Source organism: Anarrhichthys ocellatus, unplaced genomic scaffold (assembly GCF_004355925.1).
Source record: "Anarrhichthys ocellatus isolate YVR2014 unplaced genomic scaffold, GSC_Weel_1.0 scaffold32, whole genome shotgun sequence".
Taxonomy (NCBI): Eukaryota; Metazoa; Chordata; class Actinopteri; order Perciformes; family Anarhichadidae; genus Anarrhichthys; species Anarrhichthys ocellatus.
In genome coordinates, this window is record NW_022280062.1 from 1,189,093 (window position 1) to 1,210,909 (window position 21,817).

A 21,817-nucleotide genomic window follows, 5' to 3' on the forward strand; every position below is an offset into this window, starting at 1 on the left:
ATAGCTACATGGCTACTTCTAACATGTAATAAATATAAGATAAGTGAGGCCTCTACATGTAGCTATCTTATCAGCATGACACCATCATTGGCTCTGATCATGGCTGCTGACATATCTGTAAACTGTGGTGAAAAAAATCCCATACCAGCTTTGCGTGAGTATTTTAATGCTGAAATAAAGAATACCGTAAACCAGAGGTTGTCTTTTAAATATTTATTCTCTGCACCGAGAAGGTTCAATCATCACAACAGAATGCGTAGTCTCAGTAAGGAACATTTTGGTATCAGACTGATAGAAACAAAAATGAAAAGCAAACAGTCAGCAACCAAAACATGCGGCCGGACGGCCTTGGCGCTTGAACATTGTCATACAACACAGTTACAGTTATCTTTTTGCGCTGGCAAGGACAAATTCTTCTTTTGCACAACAATAAGAAAGATACATCTGGGCATGTATGCTAACACACTGAAGTTCAACTGAGTTCAGAGCAAACTAAGTAAACTATACTAAGTAAACACAGTGTACCATTACAAAACCCACTTGAGGGACTGTGTGTACGTCCACGTAATGGTATGTCTGCCTTTATGCAAAAATGTAACACATTATGCAACATATCCCAGTAATATACTGCATGTATATTATTTATTTATCTATTTAAGTAGTATTACTTTGATGTATATGTTCAGTTCAACAGTTATCCAGTTTGTGCATTCAACAATACAGTAATATAGCAATATAATAATATTAAAGTCCAAACTTTGAGAGGCCACACCATGAGTTCTCTGGGCAACGACCAATAAATCCCAGTGTTAACAAATTGTTTGTTAAACATCTAGCGTGCTACAAATCATTAAACTGGTCCAAAACATGTTTTGTCATCACATAAACAAGTCAAAAGTACAAGAAAAGATGAATGGCATGTGTATATGTACATAAAGGTGAAACCTGAAAATTGCTTTTAATATCTTGTCCCACTATTACTGCAAATGGAGGTGAAAATATATGACACATATTTTAAAATAACGTAATCTAATACAAATCCACAACAACATAGTCTTCAAAAGTGACAATAGGGCTTAAAAAACACCTCTCTGACCCAGTCTCACATTACACATTGTACATTTGGCAAAGGCAGTAATTATTGTAGGATTACTGAAGGCTGTATTTACTGCAGGCTTATCACAACGTTTTTGGTTTTCCTGGCCACTATTTGTCTGATTTAAGATGCAATGTTTGAGCCTGATATTGGACAGCTGTTACACGAAGCAAAGGTTGTGTTTCTAAAGTTTCCTCTATGTTGAAGGAGATACTAGAGATGACGCAGAAGTCCAGCATGTGGCATGCATTAGTACCAGATGTAGGCATGCCTTTGTTTCTCTGTGTGTGAGCATGCCACACACCAATAAACGGCAGTGAATGTTTTTTCAACGTTTTGGGAATATTTTTAATTTAAGTGCATTGCGAAAGCCCTTTTAAAGCATATAACTCTCTCAACCAATAGAGGAGCATGTAGTGCAAGCTCTTCTTAATATAACAAGTGTAAATGTGAGAATATGGCCTCAGCAGCCCATCTAAAAAAATAAATAAAGAGAGGAGGTAATTCCATATTGAATATGTTGAAGAAAAGTGTCTTTCAGGTCCAATTCTGAAGCTGGTTCAGATGAGTTTTATTCACTGCTTAGTGGAGACAAAAGTTCACAACAAAGCTGTAGAATTGTCTCTGACCAGTGTGAGTTCTGGCTATGATCATGTACAGGCTTATGCAGGAAATACCAGTGGAACAAAATGTGTGGGTTGAGCTAAGCGTCGCACGAAGGATGAGGGACCTTGGCACTATCTGCACCCAAGATGTATATTCATTGTCAGTTCAGGGGGTGCGTTTGGTCTGAGAACCCAACTAACCAGTCTGCAGTAGTGGATTTGCATGGGTTCAATGCAGGACTGTTTTACAAAGCAAAATGGGATTGATACATTGAGGTGTGACCTCTTACAGGCTGGCCTGAGCTCTTTTCACACTACACCAATAGTCACTCACAGAGGTTTGTTATTAACTAATAATAATTTCTGTCTGCACAGATTTTACTGTTTTACTGTTTTCACTTACCCAACTTCCTCCCTACTCAGACTTCTGAGGACTATGATTAGGAGAGAAAACCTGTTTTCATCGAAATGTATTTCACAAAGCACTTTTGTTGTATGGGAGGGAACACAATAGTTTAGGAGACCATAGTTGCTGTCACAGATAACTACCAATTTGTACACAACCAAATTTCTGAAATCCAATACAGCTCCACAAACAGTCCTGAAATCTGACAATAAGGTTAGTGAGATGACATAGAAGTACAGCATATAGCATGCCAAAATGAATTTACTGCATATTGTTATGTCTTTTATGTAAAGCAGTGATGACTTTTAAATACAATGCTCAGACATCACGGACAAATCTTTTCACAGGAAGCTTTCCACACATTTCCAGTAGTATTATTAATTGTGAAGCAGTGATCTCCACTACGACCCACCAACTCGAGTTTTTCTTTGTGTTCCCCCTTCCCTGTGTCTCTTGCCCCCCTTTTCTGTTTTGTTGTAATAATACAATTTAATTGTAAAACAATGTTATTAATGAACCCTTACATAGACCAGTGTGTACTGGGTTTATCCAGTCAAGAAAAATGTACTTTGTTTCTACTCCAGTCTCATTTGCCAAAAATTTTTTTTATTACAGCTTAACAAGAATCTAAACCAAACCATGACCTTCTAGTGAAACCAGTCCAGTGACATTCCATGCATGCACATCCCAAAAAAACAGATTACTTACTTGAAATAAGGATACCCAACTACCATCATGATGACCATCTAACAGAAATACAGTATTAACAAAGTAACGGCATCTCTGCTTTTTGACATTTAAGTTCTCACCCCTCCGTACACATGTAATGAGATGTCTCCAACACTCTGAATTTTCTCTGACTGTAATCACATTGTTATGGTCTTGCGTGAATGAATTACTAGACTTTGATAATTAACAGTGTTTCATTGGACATGCAGCATTACAGAAAATTATATCATACTGGAAAACAGCTGCGCAAAGAAGCAGTCATATTCACAATATTATAACAATATACGGTATTAGTTTATACAAAGATAACTGAATTGTTCTTGATTGGATTGAACTGCTCTCTGATTTACAAGCAGAATGGAGAGAGAGATATATTCATAATAAACTCTTCAACGTATAGAAAATAATAGTGCATTTGTACTGTATAGGAGGGAATTGATTGTAGTTCTTAATTAGAATATGGTTGAAAATTTAACTATAACCAACATTTTAAAGCATCAAGCTTTGAATCACATCATTGATATGAACACTTTACTGTGGAAGCTCATGATTTCTACATATCTGTCTACTAACAGCTTACAGAGAAGAGAAATCACAACGATTGATTGGTTTAATATCTGACTCTGTATCGGAACTCAACGTCTCTCTGGGGTTGCATCGATCCAAAGCCCCATCGACTGAAGTCAATTTCAGGTATCGTCTCATCGGGATTCTTCAGCTCAAACTCAAAATAAACCAGCATGAGGAAAACAAACTGTTTCAGCTCATTGGTGGCAAAGAAACGCCCAGGGCACATGGAGACCCCAGCACCCCAGGGCATGTTGTAGTACTTCACCTTCTTCCCTGCTTTGTAAAAATCGGTTTTCTTGCTCCCGTCTGGATTGAGAAAGCGGTCATATTTGAACGACTGTGGATCAGGGTGGATCTCTGGGTCAATGTGAACTGCACTGTAAGGAAAGACTGCCATTCTGTCACCCTTGCGTATGAAGTATTCACGCCCGTCAGCCATCTTGAGCGTCATATCCTGAAGCACTGCTCTGGTGAGGAGAGGTGCAGCAGTGAGGCGGAGGGTCTCTTCTACAGCACTGTCCAGGATCGGCGTTTTCATCAGCATTTCACGGGTCAGGTTGACTAAAGGGCCACCGCGTTGGACTTCTTGTCCGAACTCCTTTAGAAGCTTATCAACCTCTCCCTTCACTGCTTTCATGGCCTCTGGGTGTTTCATGAGGAAGAGGAGCAGCCAGAATGAAGAAGGCCCTGTGTTGCCCTGAGAGGCCCAAAGAAGCACAAACATGTACTTGTTGATCATCGACTCCTCCATTCCCATCTCCTCTTTGGCCTGCTGGATGTCCCAAATCCAGCGACTGATGTTGTCTTTCTTCTTCATCTTCGGCACTGACAGACTGTTCCAGAAGAATCCCATTAGCCTCTCTGCTTCCAACCTTTTCTTTGGTAGCAGGACCCCATAAGCCAGGTTGGGAAAGAGTTGATCATATTTACGAAACTCGTAAAATAAGGCTTCTGATTCAACTCTGTCTTTCTCCTCACTTGCTTCTGACTTGTGTGGCTCATTGCCGTACAGAGATAAGTAGCCAGCCCTAAAAACAATATTGTAGCTGTACATAAACAGTCCATCCTCAATCCACGTGCTTTGTTCTGCAGCGGAGCCGATGTTGTGTAACATGAGGTTCTGCAAATTGCTCATCATTGCTTGTGTCATCACCTCCAGGCCATCCCCCTTGAGGTGCTTGTTGCTGGACATGTGGAGAATAGCGTGGTCGCCCTCAACAGCTGCATAGCCAAACACTTTGCGCACTAAATGCCTAGCAAACTTGCTGAAGTCCAGTTTTTCTCGACTCTCCTTAACAACTGATCCAAACGACAGCGGGTCCTGAAGGAACGTAATGTAAAACCCTCCCAGCTGTATTGTGAACACATCGCCGTGCTTTTGCTTCATCCTCTCTAAGAACTTCAGTGTGTTCCTGCGAAACTCTAAGACATGACCCAGCCAAGGAATGAGCCCCTTATCCAAAGGGGGTTCTCCCGGTAGCCGCTGTCGAAACACCCCGAGAAGGTACAGTCCTCCAATCAGAGCGGCCAGAAAGCCAAGAAGGATCGGCAGCAGCAGCTCCATGTCTGATTTCTCTGACACCACACAGTGCTTTGAAGTGAAGGTTCACATACAGTACGGCATTTAAACAGACTTTTGCTCCGCCCTTTGCATGTGGGCTCGGTTTCAGCCTCCCAGGAACTGCTTACTTTATGCTTTTCCATCCCAGCGGAAAAGAGGGAAATGGTTTAAGAGAAGATAAGAAACACGAGTAAACACTTTCGCTGCATTAACTAAATCATAGGTATTTTACAAACAGGCCACCTTATAATATATCTTGTTTGCCTAATTTTTAGCAAAAGGTGTTGAAACAAAAAAGAAAGCCATACAGCTTGTTTATTAGTCACAAATCTCCAAATATAGTTCTGCTCAGTCAAAACAAATAAAAAATAAAAAAAACTTGGCTGAGTGAAGTTAAGTCAAATTAACTACTAATTTTAGGTCTGTTTGTTCTTTAAATATATATATATATTAGATGTCAGAGGTACTGCCAACAATCTGTGAAGGGGCCGGCATCTATTGTTTTGTCACATGTTTCTAAAATTATGAAATAATGTCACAAATAATTGGAAAGGCATACATCCATATTTTTGATTAAAAGGGGACAGTGTATAGGATTTGATGGCATCTAGCAGTGTGGTTGCAGATTGCAACCATCTGCATACCCCCTCTGCGGTAATGTGAGCATCACATTGGTTTGTGCCCGCTCTGGGCTACTGTAGAAACATGGTGGTGCAACATTGCGGACTCCGTGAGGAGGACCCGCTCCCTATATGAAGGGTTCATTCCAAGCTGAAGGAAACAGCCATTCTTAGTCTCAGGTGATTATACACTAATGACAACATATTCATAAATATTATGTTCATTTCTGCTAATAGATCCCCAAAATGCTACACACTCGCCCTTTAAGAAATTGTTTAATTTCTCATACATATATTTGGATTTAGTAATAGTAAATGGATCACAGCCAATTCATTGCAAGTATAACCCTAACCCTGACCACAGTTCACTTCGTTCATTACATGTGGCAATCCCTTTTTTATCAGCTAGATACAACTTACAGATTGTGTTTATTCAGTCAAGTACAATATATTTCAATGCCATCTCATGAGATCTTTAGACTCTTGCGTCATAAAATGTGATCAAACAGAAACGTTACCAAACTGTAATTACAGGGCTTTAAGTTATCAATATGAATGAAATCTATGATACTGATAAAATCTGACCTTTGCCTTCTCGTGAATCGCCATTGACGGATCACAAATTTCTGAGCGATTATAAAACGGAAGCTACTAAAGATAACACCTGCCCCGTCCGATATAGGGTTTACATAAAGGGGACCGGATTATCCACCATCATGAGGACCTTTGTTATAGAAATACATGTAAAGTATAAACGAGATAACTGCGTAATTTCTTTATTCTGCTAATCTCCACATTGCTGAAATAAAGCAATACTTACAGTAGCAAATTCACCACTTTTTGAATAAATGAGTCTGAGTTGTCTGATATCCAAAGTCTGTTATGTGTTGCTCCTAGATTGTAGTGGACATGTAGCACCACCTACTGGAATGTATATTGGAAAAAATATTGGTGTTCAACAACAGGGTGTTGGAGTCCAGACTGTGTAAAACTTACAACCTACTTTTATTCATAGAGGTATATTAAATTACTGCTCTATAACGTTGGGCGGAGGAGAGTGTAAGTTATATTGAAAGTAAAAGTATACCTTTGTGTCGGCTGCACTGTTTGAACTAAATGATCCTTACTTTGAAGAAATTGAATAAAACATTTCTTGTTCTACCACATTTGACAGAACGGATCAAGTGCCGACACAGGACAGAACTGATCATAGTCATCTGTTATGTTATAGCCATTTATATATTTACTCAAATTAATTTAAGTTATCCTGTTTTAAAGCAACATTATGTACTTATATAATTGGTGAGGGTGGAAAAATGATTGGGTTGTTAAGTGGAGCAAAATCTCACCTTGGGCCACAAAAGGATTAGAGGTGAGAGCAAAGGTCCAACTATCTGAGATAGAACTCCCTGACTGTGTTCAGAAACCTTTTTTTATTCATCATAACATGGCTGCATACCGGCCCCTCGCAGAGATAACCTGATGAATATGCTGTAGCACTGAGACTGCCACCAAATACACCAGTTTCTAATAAAGGTCAGTTACAATATGAGCATAAACCAAGAAGCAGACACGCGCATATGCAAATATGAATATGTGTGAATAAGTAAATTTAGCCTGCTGTTAAGTGTAAAGATAATTGAGTGATTCATTCTGATATCCCTTTTATTTTGCAGTCTACTTTGACACTTACAGTGAATTGAAAACTGAGCACTCTTACCTCACTACTGGTTACTGGGTGGAGATGTTTTCTTTATTTACAACGTGAGTGAGGTGATTTCCTTTGGAACACTTCTTTTGAATGTCAGTGTCATTTCCTTATCCATGCACGAGGCAAAGTGAAAAGTCTAGTTGATCATTTTTTTAAATGCTTCTTCAAGTCAGCAAAGACATATGAAACATAAGTTGGATCAGCTGAAAAAATACAGTATGCGATAGGACACTACAACAAAAGGGAAATACATATAAAATATGTTCATTCAATTATGTTCTTAAAAGGTTGTCTGGAAGATAAGTGATGGTGATTTGCAGAAATCCCTCCTGCACATCAGTGCCTGCATGGGACATGATCAGTGCGGCCTGATAGCCCATAACTGAATAAAGGAAATGCCACAGGCTCATTAGGACTTCAAAGATGTTTTTGATTTCCATTCTCAAGAGGGAACACAATGCAGACGCTGTCAAAATACATGGCAAGTTGCTATTATTAAGATGCAAAAGATTTATTCTGCTGCTTTAGCTTTACAAAATTGAGATGGCCACATTGGTTTCAGTTGGCCCTGTCACCTCAGGCCTATGTGTAATTATTAGTAGGCCTAGCATCTATTTATGCATTATTACATAGTCAAGCAAATACTAATATGTCAATAAAAGTATTTGGTGGTTTATTTAACTATTTCCGGAAAGAATTAGTTGTAATAAGTTGTGGGATTTAAGAAAGACAAGCTTCGTCATTAAATAACATACCGGCAGGATACTCCAAATGCTGAAGGTTAAATCATATAATGTTTAGTTGTTTTTTTAAACATACATACAGACAGACTGATGCTACCATAATTCATACCGTCAGTGGATAATATTTCTTTGATTGTAGAAAAGTAACAACATTATCATTACTTTCATTTTATTATATTTCAATAATAATAAAACATTGGTTACTAACAAGACTATGCTAGACATTTTACTTGAACGTAATCTAAAAGGTGGGTAATTTACTGAAAAACGTGGCCGATCAATACAAATGATTAGAAGTAGACTATATGATCATTTTGTGTTCCAGTGCACTGAACAGGATGCAGCACGTTGCTGATACGTGCAGCTACAATCGTATTGACGAGCACTCTATGACTGTCACGTCATCCCAGAGATCAACACACGAAGCAAGAGGATTCACTTCCACCTATCCCCACCTTCGTTTAAATACCAGTAAGGCAGGGAATAGCATAAGGAGAGATCATACAAAAGCGTAAACAACGTGGTATTCTAAGAATAGGTTGTTTGACACTGACCATAGTGAGGAATTTAAGTTTTAAAGCGATCCTAGCGATGGATATTATGTGTTACAATATGTTTACTTGTAGAAGGTTTAAACTAAAGGGAGAGTTACTGAATTTGTTGTGCATTGTGAGAGAAACCAGAGAATGTATGACACCGCCATAAAGTCAGAGAGAGGGGGATGTTGCTGAAGAGTTTCTGAGCACAGCCTTCCAGAAGGGGGAGGAATTGGTCAAGGAAGTGGCCGACTGAAGTCCGAAGGGTTCAGCCAATCACTGAGCTGCCTCTTCTCCTCTGTGGCCTTCTTCTCCTCTGTTTGAGAAATTTTGAACATAACACCATCAAAGAGATGTTTGTCTCTCTAGCGTCTCTGACAGTAAATTAAATCTGATATTTATACCTAAAATTGCAATAGGATGAGCTTGGCAGTGTGAGAAGCTTTCTTCGTTTCAGAAACAGACTACACGCCTATCCGGCCGGGACGTATATCTCATTTGTTTCACTATCTTTGATTTTGTGAGGGGGATTTTACAACCAATGCTGCGTTCATGACACATCGGATTTATGACAATAACGATCATGTTATACTGCCAGACCGAATATTATGTTATGTGATGTCCAGAAAAACTTTAATAACACAAAGCCTTACACAGAAAACTTCCTGAGAAGTTGAACAGGGGAGCCAGGAGGACATTTACAATTTTACAACATTTACAAGGCTGCATATCTCTATTCTTACCATTTTCTCCGGTGACCTGAACACAACGCACTCGCGATAACTCTAACACGGACTTCAGACCTGCGCAGTTACATAACGAAGCCGGCTCCCTACTTCCTCCTAACTTCCGTGAGACAAGAGGCTCTGAAAAGACTCCCAAAAAACCTTTCTGGGTAACTTCTCTGTTGGCGATTCAATCAGCGATACACTCCTTAAAAACAAGTAAGACGTATTCCAGCCTACTGTGGCGTAGTGGAGGTTTTATCTGATGTTAAAGCTGTAGTCCTCGCTCACGCTTGTTGTATAATATTGTTGTGTTATTTAACCTAATTTGATCAAGATTACACAAACAGTACCGTTAGTAACTTGCTCTTTGCTCAATGGTTTATTTGCCTTACAATGTGCAGGATACGTAGAGTTGTTTAGGCCTAAAAAAATGACGCGTCTCCCCGCTGCCCTTCATGGGTAACCTCTGAGCAGCTCATGTGGTATTTAAATCTAATTACCGTAATAAAAACAGCTTGGAGCACCAATTTAAACAGTATTGTATTTTGTAGTCTAAAACTTATTCACTACTGTTATTTAAATGTACAGCCAGGATTTCACATGGCTCTAACAATGGGGGGACTCCCCTATAATGAATAAGTCAGCATGCTGTGTTTTGGGAATAGCATCGACGTGACACCAGTACCTTGCCTAACTTTACCTTTTCTTTTCCTATTTAGTCAAGATGTCTTCCTATGAGGAGAATGATTCCAAGTTGATGCGAAAAGTAAAGGAGAATCCATTTGTACCATTGGGTGAGTACATCTTGAGCCCTAATGGTTACATCATGACTTTGTTTTTAGTGAGTCATCCATGTAAAGTAACCTGTCTTTTCGCTCCCTGCAGGAATGGCTGGATTCTTTGCCATCGTGGGGTACAGACTGATGAAAATGAAAAGCCGGGGAGACACAAAAATGTCAGTGCACCTGATCCACATGCGTGTCGGTGCTCAGGGCTTCGTGGTTGGAGCCATCACTGTTGGTACGTAGCTTTGATTTCCATGTTTCTTGTTAGATTAGTTGCATCGTTTCAGTTTGTGCAAAGCTGCTTTGATTTGTCGTTTTTTTTTTTTTTTTTAGTGGAATACCTGGTTATTAAAAGTGGTTTGGGCTAAAATCTCCATCATTAAAAAGTATAGGTCTGGAGTTTGGCTGGTTACATTTTGACCATTTTTTCTTGTCAATGATAAGTAAATAGAAAGGTCTTTGTGTAACATATCCCTTTGTTTCTTTGTTTTTAGGGGTCCTGTATTCAATGTACAGAGATTATATCGTAAAGCCCAGAGAAGAACAGAAAGCAGCGGAACAAAAGTGAACATGGACTCTGACATGTTATGTCCCTTAATATTGCCTCAGATTAAGGTGTGTAGAAAATGTATTTTTAGAATTTGTTAATGCAAACACCCCTCAGCAGCTCCCTGCTACTGTAAATAGGTATAACATATTGATTACACTTATCCTCCAGGTACTATACCAGAAGGTCAAGCTATCACTTCTGCACTATGAGGTGTACTGATGTCATCTTTTAGTACTGATTACACTGTGTTTGATACCTGTGTGGACAGGTGATAATACTGATGGTTTTGTTGGTTCCTATTTGAACGGTGTGTGAGTGAAATAACAACTAGACAATGTAGCAGATCATTTGAAAACAGTCCGACTAAGTCTAGATTTAATATCCACTAACTGCAGGTAGGCTGATCTTTTTTTCCTTGTATTTATTTTGTTGTGTCACACCAGCGATATAATATTTTATATACTGATGTAAGGATTTTTTGCCAAATGGAATAGGCTTGTACCGAAGCCCACTTGTTTTTAAAGGGCATCCCAGTGCATTATGGGTATGTTATGGAAGGCTTTGTCAACATGTGGTCTAGACAAGGCCTATTCTATCACATCATTTAAACAACAAGGGCACAAATGATTTGTAATTTACCGCAATATCAGATTATAAACAAAACAAATATATAAAGTTATCACATGGAAATTGAAAAAGGAACACAAGTCTTGAAACAAAGTCATAAATGTATTTTATTTGTAGAAAATACATTTGTGATTTCATTCAATAGCCAAGTCTTTTCCTCTCATATTTGTATCATGTTGTGATATACAGGGGTCCAATACTAGTTTACATGAGACATAAACCCAGGTACACCTGTAGACTGTGCAGTAACCTATAATATAGGACCTCAACCTTGTGATATGCTTACAAATAAGATGCCTTGTTAAGTTATTCACAAAGTACAGTTTTTAATGTGTACAAATACAGAACATGTTCATTTTGAAAGTTTCTTTGTATTGATTTGTTTTTTTCTTCTGGAAATAGCCAGTGTTGTAATTGTGAAATTCTGTCGTGTATGTTTTGAAACCTCAAATTGCACTGCAAATATGTTTTGACTGTTGTGGCTTATTTAACAACACATGTGACATGTTGATTATGTACACGTGGATGAAACTAATACAGTCTGGCAATAGTCAACAGTTAGTCTGTGTTAGAAAACACCTCCGAGTAGAACAAGGTGCAATTCAATGGCACCCCAATCTACAGCCTCCACAGTAACTTTAACCTTCTATAAAACAGGAAAACATAAAATCATCATTTTGATTACAACAGTGTTTAGGACTATTAGTTTAAGTTAGGTGTTCCTAGCTTACTGTCCTTTAAGTGTAGAGTTGTTCTTGTATGTTTGGTCAAACAAAAACTCCTGGAAATCCGAAACAGTTTAGTTCTCTCTTTGTTGTGCACCAGTTGGTGTCTTAACAAATTCCAAACAATAAAACCATGACACATTTATATCTCTGCTCTATAACTTCAAATAAAACTACTGGTATTTTAGTGTTTTATGCTTTTGAATACTTTGTGTATTGTCTCAAGCAAAGAACCAGTTTCAACAGGAAATGCATCGCATCAACTGCAGGTGGCAGGATGCTTCACAATGCTGTGTCATTGTGACTTTGGACATTCTGTGAGTGCTATTGTGGGAACTGCTATTTATCAGGTTACACGAGTGTGTTTGTAACACCTGAGGAGGGTGTGTGTGGGTGTAAGCATGACTAAGCCAATCAGCTTTAATCACTCGTACAATACAAATGATGTACGTGAAAAGCTTCCAAGGGATTCACCATCAAAATGAGAACTAGTATTTTTACTTTTCTGTTTTTAGAGTTGACTATAACTAAGGACATAACATTGATGGGCATTTTAAACATGGATTGGATCCACCTACAGACAGTATCTTTCAAATTGATTCAACAAAAGGAATGTACTGTAATGTGTATTTGGCATTCATGATGGAGACTGAGTAAGAACCCCCCTAAAGTTAGTCTATTTACCTTTGGCCGTTTGATAAAAGCTGCTTTGTCGCCCTCTTGTTGTCATGTAGGACACTGCCCAATAGTAAATGTTTGACTAGTTTTTATGTTCCCATATGATAAATACTATTGTACCCACACTTTACTGATGGATTATGGCAAGTTTTCTAACTTGTTTGCCTCGAGGTGATTTTCTTTCAACAGATTTCTCCTTTGCAGAAGTTTCTGGAAAAAAACGAGAGAAATTGTATTTAACTTTTGATCTGTGCTTATGATAAATATATTCAAACAGCAAAACCGAATATGTGAAGTACCATCACATCAACTGCAGGTGGCAGGATGCTCCACAATGCTGTGTCATTGTGACTTTGGACATTCTGTGAGTGCTATTGCGCTAACTGCTATTCATCAGATTACATGAGTGTGTTTGTAACACCTGAGGGTGTGTGTGTGTGTGTAAGCATGACTAAGCCAATCAGCTTTAATCACTCATACAACACAATCAGACCAAATCAGCATCCTTCAGGTTGTTCCTTCCCTCCAAACCAGGTTTGTGGGATTAATGGTGTACTTGAAAAGCTTCCAAGGGATTCACCATCAAAATGAGAACTAGTATTTTTACTTTTCTGTTTTTAGTGTAGACTATAACTAAGGACATAACATTGATGGGCGTTTTAAACATGGATTGAATCCACCTACAGACAGTATCTTTCAAATTGATTCAACAAAAGGAATGTACTGTAATGTGTATTTGGCATTCATGATGGAGACTGAGTAAGAACCCCCCTAAAGTTAGTCTATAAAAGCGTTTGATAAAAGCTGCTTTGTCGCCCTCTTGTTGTCATGTAGGACACTGCCCAATAGTAAAGGTTTGACTAGTTTTTATGTTCCCATATGATAAATATTATTATACTCGCACTTTACTGATGGATTTTGGCAAGTTTTCTAACACTTGTTTGCCTCGAGGTGATTTATTTTAAACAAGTTTCTCATTTGCAGAGGTTTCTGGGAAGAAAAAATAAATATAATATTTTAACTTTTTATCTGTGCTTATGTTTAAATATATTCAAAACTGCAAAACCGAATGTAACAGTTACCATCACATATTAAATGCTGGAAAACACATGTTTAGCAAGGCATGGTTCTCCAATCAGCCAAGATGCATTTCACCTGTTGCTGTTAATTGTTTGCTACTTAATTTTCATTTACCGCCTCATTTAATTTTCTAAGACAATTATACACATAATTAGTAAACCACTGACGGACAGCACACTCGCAGTTCTTCAATTTAAATGACACATTTCGACACGTGTTGAAAAACATTGAACTCTCGTTACAGACCAGTGCACTGGTCGTGACCGTCTGAGCCCAAACGGCTACACTCTTACTCTCGCGAGATCTTATATCAAGTCTTGGGAGTGCCGTTTCTATGGATACAGTAGCGTCGCAATCAGTGAGGAAGCTGCCGCACAGTCTCTTCTTCTACGTTACAAAACCATGCGGTGCAAAAACAGCCTCTAATTTGTTTACGACGGCGGTACTTGGATGAATGACTTGGTGAGCTATTTCCTCTAAATACAACCTTAACGTATAAGCTATATAATAGAATACATGTTAGTAATGGTGGAGCTAAGATTGACACGCTGGTTAAGCTACTTTAAGGGTTATTTTCATTCCTCAACTGCAAAGCAGCCTTCAAATCCAGGGGAATCTCCATGTATCCACTATCTTACTATAAATAAAATCCCACACAATATTTAGTCACAACATTGACTTCCTCTGTCATTTTTTTAATTTTTACGAGTTGATCTGTATTCCTTATGCTACAAACCGTAGATTATGGAGCATGATGATGAACTGAATGACTTGCGGCTTCAGTTCCAAGCGTTACAAAAACAGCAGGAGAAAAGAAAACTGGATAGAAAGAAGAAGAAAGAACCGGATCGGCTTGATGTCAGTGTTGGCCAGGATGATTTGGATCTTTCTCATCAAGGTATTCAGGCAGACAATCTCCAACACAGGTGAGTTTTACAAAGGCTAAAATATATATTTTTCAGCTTAAATTGTTTTTATGCTTTATTAATAAAACAAAAGATATAAATAAGCAAACATTCTCTGGAAATATGTTGTTAATAATCATGTTTTTGACTTTATTAATCAATGCAACACCTCCCTATAGACTTCTCCAGGATGAGAATCAAAATCTGATTTTGCTGGACCAGCTGAGGGAGTTGAAGGACGAAAATGGTCGGCTCTTCAAACTTCTGAGTGAGAAGGATTTTGAAATAAAACACCTGAAGAAGAAAAGAGAAGAAGAGCGACTGGTTTTAGCAGGTATAAATACCACGTCTCTGCACCCACAGTGACGTTATAGCTACATCACAGCTTCCTCGTGACTTATCCACTCATCCATTCATAGGCACATCGGGCTTGGCGGGTGATATCGCAGCCACCAAGATTGTTGAGCTGTCCAAGAAGAATAGAGAGCTAACTGCTGAAACTGAGCGAGAAAAGATCAAATCCAAGCAAAACAGCAACAGAGTCAAAGAGCTTGAGAAAGAGGTAATAAAGTTTTGCGTTAGGTGTGTCATTTAATTTGATTTGTGGATGGATGTTCATCATTTCAGCACACAGAGGTTCACGATTTGTTTCAAACTATAAACATTTGCTTGAACAAAGATGTCTTGTTCTATAGCTGCAGGTGGCTTTGGTGCACTCTTCACCGGGGCAAACGTTTGATACAAAGTCACAGAATAAGAGGTCGTCTGAAGACTGTGAGGTAATTTATGACGTGAAAATTCACACTCACCAAAATTGTATTTGCATTTCTTACTAGCTTTAATGAAACTCATCCATCTGTTTACAGAAGCTGGAACATCCAGCAATGAAATCTCTGCAGGAGAAATTAGCTGCCGCCCAGCTGAAAGTGACTGAGTACCGCAACCAGGTTCAATCTGTCAAACAGGAGTTGAAAGTAGCTCAGAAGGTAGAAGCTTTTTTTTTTTCCCTCCCTCAAGAATCATCACAGACGTCTGTGTACCAAAATATGAACTGCTACTGTCGTTGTAGGTTTTGATCAGTGAGATTGGAGAGGAGGTCAGCTTTCACCAATTACTAAGCTGCCCTGGGAGTTTCAGAGGTCGCTCTCAGCAGATATTGGCTCTTCAGACGAGGGTAAGCCAAAAATTATAATTTAAGTCATGAAGTGCTTCCCAGATAAGGTTATCAAGTTCCTTACAGTTAGTTAATAAAGTGCTTAGCAAAGTAACTAATATAAGATAGCAGACATATAAAACAAACACCTGAATTCCCCATGAACAAAACTGGGTATTGTGCAACAGGTGCGGGATCTGGAGCAGCAGCTGAACCTGTCGACTCAGCGAAGACAACCTAGTGTCCTGAGTGAAGAGGAAGAGTTTCTGGGCATGGGGGTCCTTCAGAAAACCCCTACACAAGACAAGAACCTCAGCTACATCCGCACCATCGAGAAGGAGAAGAGGGAGGCATACGAGGTGTGTATGCAATGGTTGTAAATTAATCGAACGAAATGAATTTGCTGACGAGGCCCTGCTTTTTGCTCCACATCTGAACAGAGGATCTCAGTGGACTATGAGGCCCTCCTGAAGGACCACGAGGACGTGAAGAAAAAGCTAGACGCGTCTAAAGCCAGGAACAAATCTCTGTCTACCGAGATGAAATCTCTGAAGGGCCAGATCTCCACCCTCCTGGAGAAGGGTAAACATGATGATGAGCTTGTGGATGCTCTGCTGGTAAAGAGAAAACATGTTATACACTTGGTGTATCTTCTATTATGTGTACACACGGAAATTGTGTGTATGTGCATATCAATTTTACAGAAGCCAGGAGCCACAGACTCTATTACATTGCTCTCAGCACTAATCCCCTCTTGTACCTCTTGCAGAAGCAGCAGACTCAGATGCAGGAGGTGCTGAGACGGCTCGGCCAGCAGCAGAACGTGCGGAGCAAGGAGACCCAGAGGAGCCCGAGACAGCCGCTGAGCAGTGAGCCTCCAGCGCACAGCGCTCTCATCCAGGAGCTTAAGCAGACAGTTGCTGAAAGAGAGGCCAGGATCAAAGAGCTAGAGCAGGAGATCCAGCAGCTCTCTGTCAAGGTAAAAAAAACAACACAAAAAAAAGGCAAAATCATCGAAATGACCCCAGCAATAATAATGTTGTATTCGACTTCACAACAGTCAGATTAATTGAAAAGTTATTTTTCCATTCAAACTTTTCTGCTTATGCTTTTGTCATTCATATTCAATGCTTGGCTAAGCCATTAAAGGTGTGTGTGCTGCTGTTGCAGGAAGAGGGAGCGGAGAGACAGTCCAGCCTCAAGACAACAATTTGCAGTTCAGGATTCACCCCTGAAGAGGGAGACATTAACAAGAGGATAACATCTTCAGGGTACGTGGGATGATTGTAATCGTGTATGAATATATATGATATTACTTCATGCAGTCAGTGACACATCTTGTCTTTACATCAGAAACTTATCTCCTCTGCCAGCTGTTACAGTAAAACTGGGTTCTAAGGCATCTTGTCCGGCAAAATTACAGTTAAAAATCCACTCTGGCTATTGCGGGACTTTTAGTGAACAAGTTATTGAATTTGGTTGATGCCTCACAGTTTTTGCCCGAGATGGATTTCTGTTAGCTTGACTGTCTGTCAACTTTTTTCAGTTCAATTTCTAAATTTGGTCATAAACTGGTGCTGCCTGCTGTGGGGAGCAGTATAGAATTCAAGTAAGTGCACATCAAGCTGCTCTATTTGTACATTTCCTGCACTGTTACACATCAATTCATGCACCGCAAAAAAATATGTTCAAATGTTGCATCATTTTGTTCCAAGGGACCCAAGTTCTTCAAGATGTCCACACTGTTCAGCTGATGTGAGCTCTCTGATGACCCAGTGTAATGAATACAAACTCCTCTGCGGGCAGAACGACCGGCTCCTTGAGATGGTTCAAGTCCTGCAGACAAAGTAATATACGCTGAAAACATCGTTTTTTTCCTCCAATTTTTTACTCTCAATTTTAAACTGTCAGTGGTACAGTTTTTTGTTGTACGTGTTTGTTGAAATTCAGTTCATCACTTCATTGTAACTTTAAAATAATTGCTATATTGATTCTGACAAAATATCAAAACATGTTAGTGCTTCGTACCAGCAGCACTCGCCATGAACAGTCCTCAAAAGTAGGGCCTTTTTCATTCTGCTACCTTTCTCGCTGAGGATGGACTCAGACATTACTTAGATAACAGCACACCATTATCATGTTGTTGTTGGCTCTTGTCTTTATCAAAGATGATTATGTAGGACTATTTATCGTGTAAATGATCCAAAGCTAGGCTCTCTATTTAAAAGACTGATGTTGTGCTGCTCGTGAAAGACTGCCACAACAAAAGCATAACAGAATGCATCACAGTTTCAGAAGTGTCAGCGTCCGTGAGCTGAGAGGTTGTTTGCAGGTCTGTTTAATGATTCACACAAGGAGCACTGAACCCTTGAGATGCTATTCGGTTGTTTTGATGTTTTATGAGTGTCACAGTAATCAAAATTGCCTTTCTAATAAGGTGTTCGGGGATGCTACAATGCTGCACCACTAAAATATTCTATTCATTTGTAGTCCATTGTAAAAAGTCATTTCAAGGCCACGCACATTTGTTATTTCTTTCTGAGCATTGCAGGGTTGTTTCCACCAGTTCTGGGTTCTTTTTATTTATGTATTCAGTTAAAATCATGGTGCACGGAAACCAAGAGTTAGTATTAGAATTCAAATTCTAAACTAAGCGTCGCTTGTAGCAGAAATTAAATCAAAGTAACTTTCTACCCTTTTCTTCACTACAATCACATAACATTACAACATGTAAAATTTGATTATGTCATTAATTAATAATTGCAAAAGTTATATATTGTGAGTTACTTTATCAATTTTATTATTCAGTAAGTAAGTAAGTAAGTGAATTTATACTTTTATTTGTCTATGTCCACCTGAAGTCCATCTTTACAGTCAACATCAAGAGGAATAGTATAATTTTTCAACTAAATTCTAACTGTCGGAGCTTGAATTTTCCAGAGGGAAAGAGATGAACCAGAGGTTCTGGGAGGCAGAACAGAAGTATCAGGAGGGATGCTGCAGGGTAGTGATGGAGCAGCAGCTGGAGAAGACAACATTGGATCCAAAGTAAGGACTTTTGCAAGTAGCAACGGGAGAACTGCTAATCCAAGGTCAGTGATAGTGTGATGTGACAATGCCAAGGAGGTTTTCCAATTTCTCTTTTTTTTTTTGCAATTTTCTGACTCAATTTGACACATCTCTGTCTCGCTTCAGGCTATCACGACTCTGGATCTGAGCATCGTCCCTTGGGATGGCAGGAGTTGCTGAGCAACGAGAACTAAATAGACAAACTGAAAAGACTGCAACAAATCGTTTGTAAGCATTGCATTTCTAGCTCTGACGACGCTGTAGCTGTCTTACCTGAAAACAAGCAAGAATTTTGATTTTGACCAGACGACAGAAATACTGATGCTTGGCAATGGTCTATTGCTCATTCCAACCCTCGTGTTTAGGCTGCACAGATATGTTTACGTTGCTCGTGTATGTTGTGTCCCGGCTGGCCACTTAGCTGGAGGAATACAGAGGTGCTGAGGGCATCGCTGAAGAGCACTCTCCACCATGACCTGCAGCTCTGCAGTGACGTGATGAGACAAGCCAAGCATGTTTTCCTGCAGGCTCTGTGCCAGCGCAGACTAGACACTAACCAGGGGAACTGGTTGGTTCCTGCTCAACCTCATGTCCAGCTGAGCCCTATTACCTTCTCCTGTCAGATGTGACAAACAGCAGCCTGCAGGAAACAGGCTCCCCTCGTCTGCCACACAGACATCATACGGAGCTCGCTCTTTTTCCCCATTTGAACCCTCAAAGACAGTTTGTGTTGGTTCCTTGGTGCGTTTCGGCAACTTCAGTAACTGCTTGAGTACAGAGCTTTCAGCTTAACCCTGATGGCATCAGACAAGTGTTCCTACCGATGACAGAAATGTTTGATGCTGATTTTGTCTGCTTGCTGTTTTATAAATGTCAATGTCACATTTGGTTAAATCTATGTATGTATTTTCCTCTGCTGGTAACCTTATGTGCATTACAGGTTAAGAGAGCAACAATGTCTGTTTTTAAAGTATTTTTGTAAGCTAATGAAACATCAAATTCAATCAATGAAAGGGGAACCACATCTTGACCAAATGTTTGGAATATGTTGTTTACATTCATGGCTATGACCTTTTCTTAGAGTTTTGAATTTTATTTGGCTCCAGATGGCTACATAAATGTGTGACAGGCCAAGCCAAATAGTAAACACCAAAGTTAAGTTCCCAACAACTGTAACCATCCTTTCAAATATTACTGCTAATCATTTCTGACTTGAAACCAGCTGTGTGGGAATAGTGGTTGAAAATTAATGCGGGCTCAAGCTGCACAAACTCCCACTGTAGTCCTCCACACACTCCCCAGAGCATGTCACACGTATGTACAGTATGCGATCTTAGCTCCCTAGTCCAAAGGTTGTCTGGATATGCGCAGCCTGGTGGGAGTCTCTGCATTCATACTAACATCCGAGTTATTTTCTCCCAAAGTAGCCAAAAGGATTTTTAGCATAACCACCGCCCCCCTCCCCTCCCCCTCCTCACCCTTCTCACCCTCCTCTCCCTCCACATCACGCTTAATTTAAAAGCATGGCTGAGTTAGTGTGCTGCTTCAAATACCGCACTATTTCTTCCAGTACCCTGTGGGAGATTGGCAGGTCCCCATTGGACTGAGCGAGAAAGTGCCACAAGACAAAAATATCAGAGTTTGGAAGTGATGAAGAAAGCCTTTATGCTCAGAGTAACAAAAAACAGCCTGTGTTGAATACCTCCTGGATAGAAGGTGAGGTACCCTTTAATGTAGTCGAGTGAGATGTGTCATTGGAGGAACAGATGAGATATCATATGGCTACCGCACGATTGCCAAATATGTATATCGAATGTAGAAATGTGTGTCAGAAAGGGTGTTGATGGAGCAAACGCATGTCATGGTCCCCAACTGCATCCAACTCCAGGGAAAATGTTTAATTTAGTGTTATGTTGTTTCGTTGTTTTTAGAAAAATCTGCCTTAACAAAACCTCACATAAAAATGTTTTGTCAGTTTTTGTGGGCATGTACAATATTTTCCCAAATGTGTAATCTGAAGCTATTTTTGTGGTAGGTGTTAGGAAGGCCAATATTACAAGCCATTCGCTTTTAAATAGAGCTCGTTGCTGCATGTTCAATATTCATTTTACTGTGTAATTTCAGTGAAAAACCAATGTTGCCGTTGTTGACTTCAGTCATTAAAGAGTGTCATCACTTTCAAATAAATTACGTTCCACCAAACAATTTTAACCTGGTTTTATGTAGCTGTATTACGCAGAAAGGTGTAGATTTATTCCAAAATGCCCAATAACCCACCAAACCAAACACAAACTTATGTAAACACAGCATACGTAAACAGCCTCACCTATTTGTCATTCCAGGTTTGAATGACTCCTTTCTCCATCCTTCTCCTCAGAGGTATTCCCTCGTTCTGGACCAATGCTTCCTGCAGACCATTGACTGCATCCAGAAACTAAAGTAAATAGTGGAGCCGTGAACGCAGAGGTTAAAGTTAGCCATCAGTATACGAGGGATCTGTGAACTTAACTCAGGCCAGAAAACGGTTTGTGCCTCTATGAGTCCATTCATCTCCTAGTGCCTCTCATTTACATGTAATGGAAAGAAAATAAGCAGCGGTGTCCTAATGTGCTCATTTACAGTAAGTAGAAATAAAGTAATGAGCTGTTATCTTTACTGAGACAGCTGCAAAGCCTTTTTTCTTTTTTAAACACAATTGAAATGTTGATCAAAGTATGCAGCATGAGTAGAATTGTTTTTGGCTTTGTTTGCAGTTTGCCAGTGGACAAACTCTGCCTGGTGCAGTCAGGTATCATGTCAACATTGCGTGCTTTAGTCTTTTTGTTCATTTCAGCAAGATGGCATCACTAGAATGCAGTGTGGTTAGTCATGCACTGCATATCAACCACTTCTGATGTGTTTTCCTGACAGTCAGTGACCCGTTATTGTCCCGCAATGATG

At 39.5% G+C, this 21,817-nt stretch overlaps 3 protein-coding genes across 3 annotated transcripts; 2 read left to right on the forward strand and 1 right to left on the reverse strand.

Annotated features, from left to right (window-relative positions):
- Positions 1 to 2,691: 2,691 nt before the first annotated feature.
- On the reverse strand, positions 2,692 to 4,983 carry LOC116393240 (7-alpha-hydroxycholest-4-en-3-one 12-alpha-hydroxylase). Its single transcript, XM_031865402.1, has one exon. The coding sequence runs from the start codon at positions 4,968 to 4,970 to the stop codon at positions 3,447 to 3,449; it is 1,524 nt and encodes a 507-aa protein (XP_031721262.1). The 5' UTR covers positions 4,971 to 4,983; the 3' UTR covers positions 2,692 to 3,446.
- Positions 4,984 to 9,391: 4,408 nt separating this feature from the next.
- On the forward strand, positions 9,392 to 12,184 carry higd1a (HIG1 hypoxia inducible domain family, member 1A). Its single transcript, XM_031865448.1, has 4 exons — positions 9,392 to 9,521; positions 10,025 to 10,099; positions 10,191 to 10,325; positions 10,585 to 12,184. Exons 2-4 carry the CDS (start codon positions 10,030 to 10,032, stop codon positions 10,656 to 10,658), a joined length of 279 nt encoding a protein of 92 aa, XP_031721308.1. The 5' UTR covers positions 9,392 to 9,521; positions 10,025 to 10,029; the 3' UTR covers positions 10,659 to 12,184.
- Positions 12,185 to 13,048: 864 nt separating this feature from the next.
- Positions 13,049 to 21,210, forward strand: ccdc13 (coiled-coil domain containing 13). Its single transcript, XM_031865447.1, has 15 exons — positions 13,049 to 14,212; positions 14,492 to 14,676; positions 14,835 to 14,989; positions 15,075 to 15,217; positions 15,351 to 15,434; positions 15,522 to 15,641; positions 15,725 to 15,829; positions 15,997 to 16,167; positions 16,249 to 16,425; positions 16,578 to 16,787; positions 16,979 to 17,079; positions 17,355 to 17,417; positions 17,524 to 17,655; positions 18,749 to 18,900; positions 19,004 to 21,210. Exons 1-14 carry the CDS (start codon positions 14,201 to 14,203, stop codon positions 18,858 to 18,860), a joined length of 1,770 nt encoding a protein of 589 aa, XP_031721307.1. The 5' UTR covers positions 13,049 to 14,200; the 3' UTR covers positions 18,861 to 18,900; positions 19,004 to 21,210.
- Positions 21,211 to 21,817: the final 607 nt, after the last annotated feature.

Excerpts from the sequence above, each read along its gene's own strand:
- LOC116393240 (XM_031865402.1), bottom strand. The coding sequence starts at position 4,970 with ATGGAGCTGCTGCTGCCGATCCTTCTTGGCTTTCTGGCCGCTCTGATT.
- higd1a (XM_031865448.1), top strand. The coding sequence starts at position 10,030 with ATGTCTTCCTATGAGGAGAATGATTCCAAGTTGATGCGAAAAGTAAAG. Across the intron at positions 10,100-10,190 it reads GAATCCATTTGTACCATTGG|GAATGGCTGGATTCTTTGCC; the intron begins GTGAGTACATCT and ends CGCTCCCTGCAG. Across the intron at positions 10,326-10,584 it reads GGTTGGAGCCATCACTGTTG|GGGTCCTGTATTCAATGTAC; the intron begins GTACGTAGCTTT and ends CTTTGTTTTTAG.
- ccdc13 (XM_031865447.1), top strand. Across the intron at positions 16,168-16,248 it reads AGAAGAGGGAGGCATACGAG|AGGATCTCAGTGGACTATGA; the intron begins GTGTGTATGCAA and ends ACATCTGAACAG. Across the intron at positions 16,788-16,978 it reads TCCAGCAGCTCTCTGTCAAG|GAAGAGGGAGCGGAGAGACA; the intron begins GTAAAAAAAACA and ends CTGCTGTTGCAG.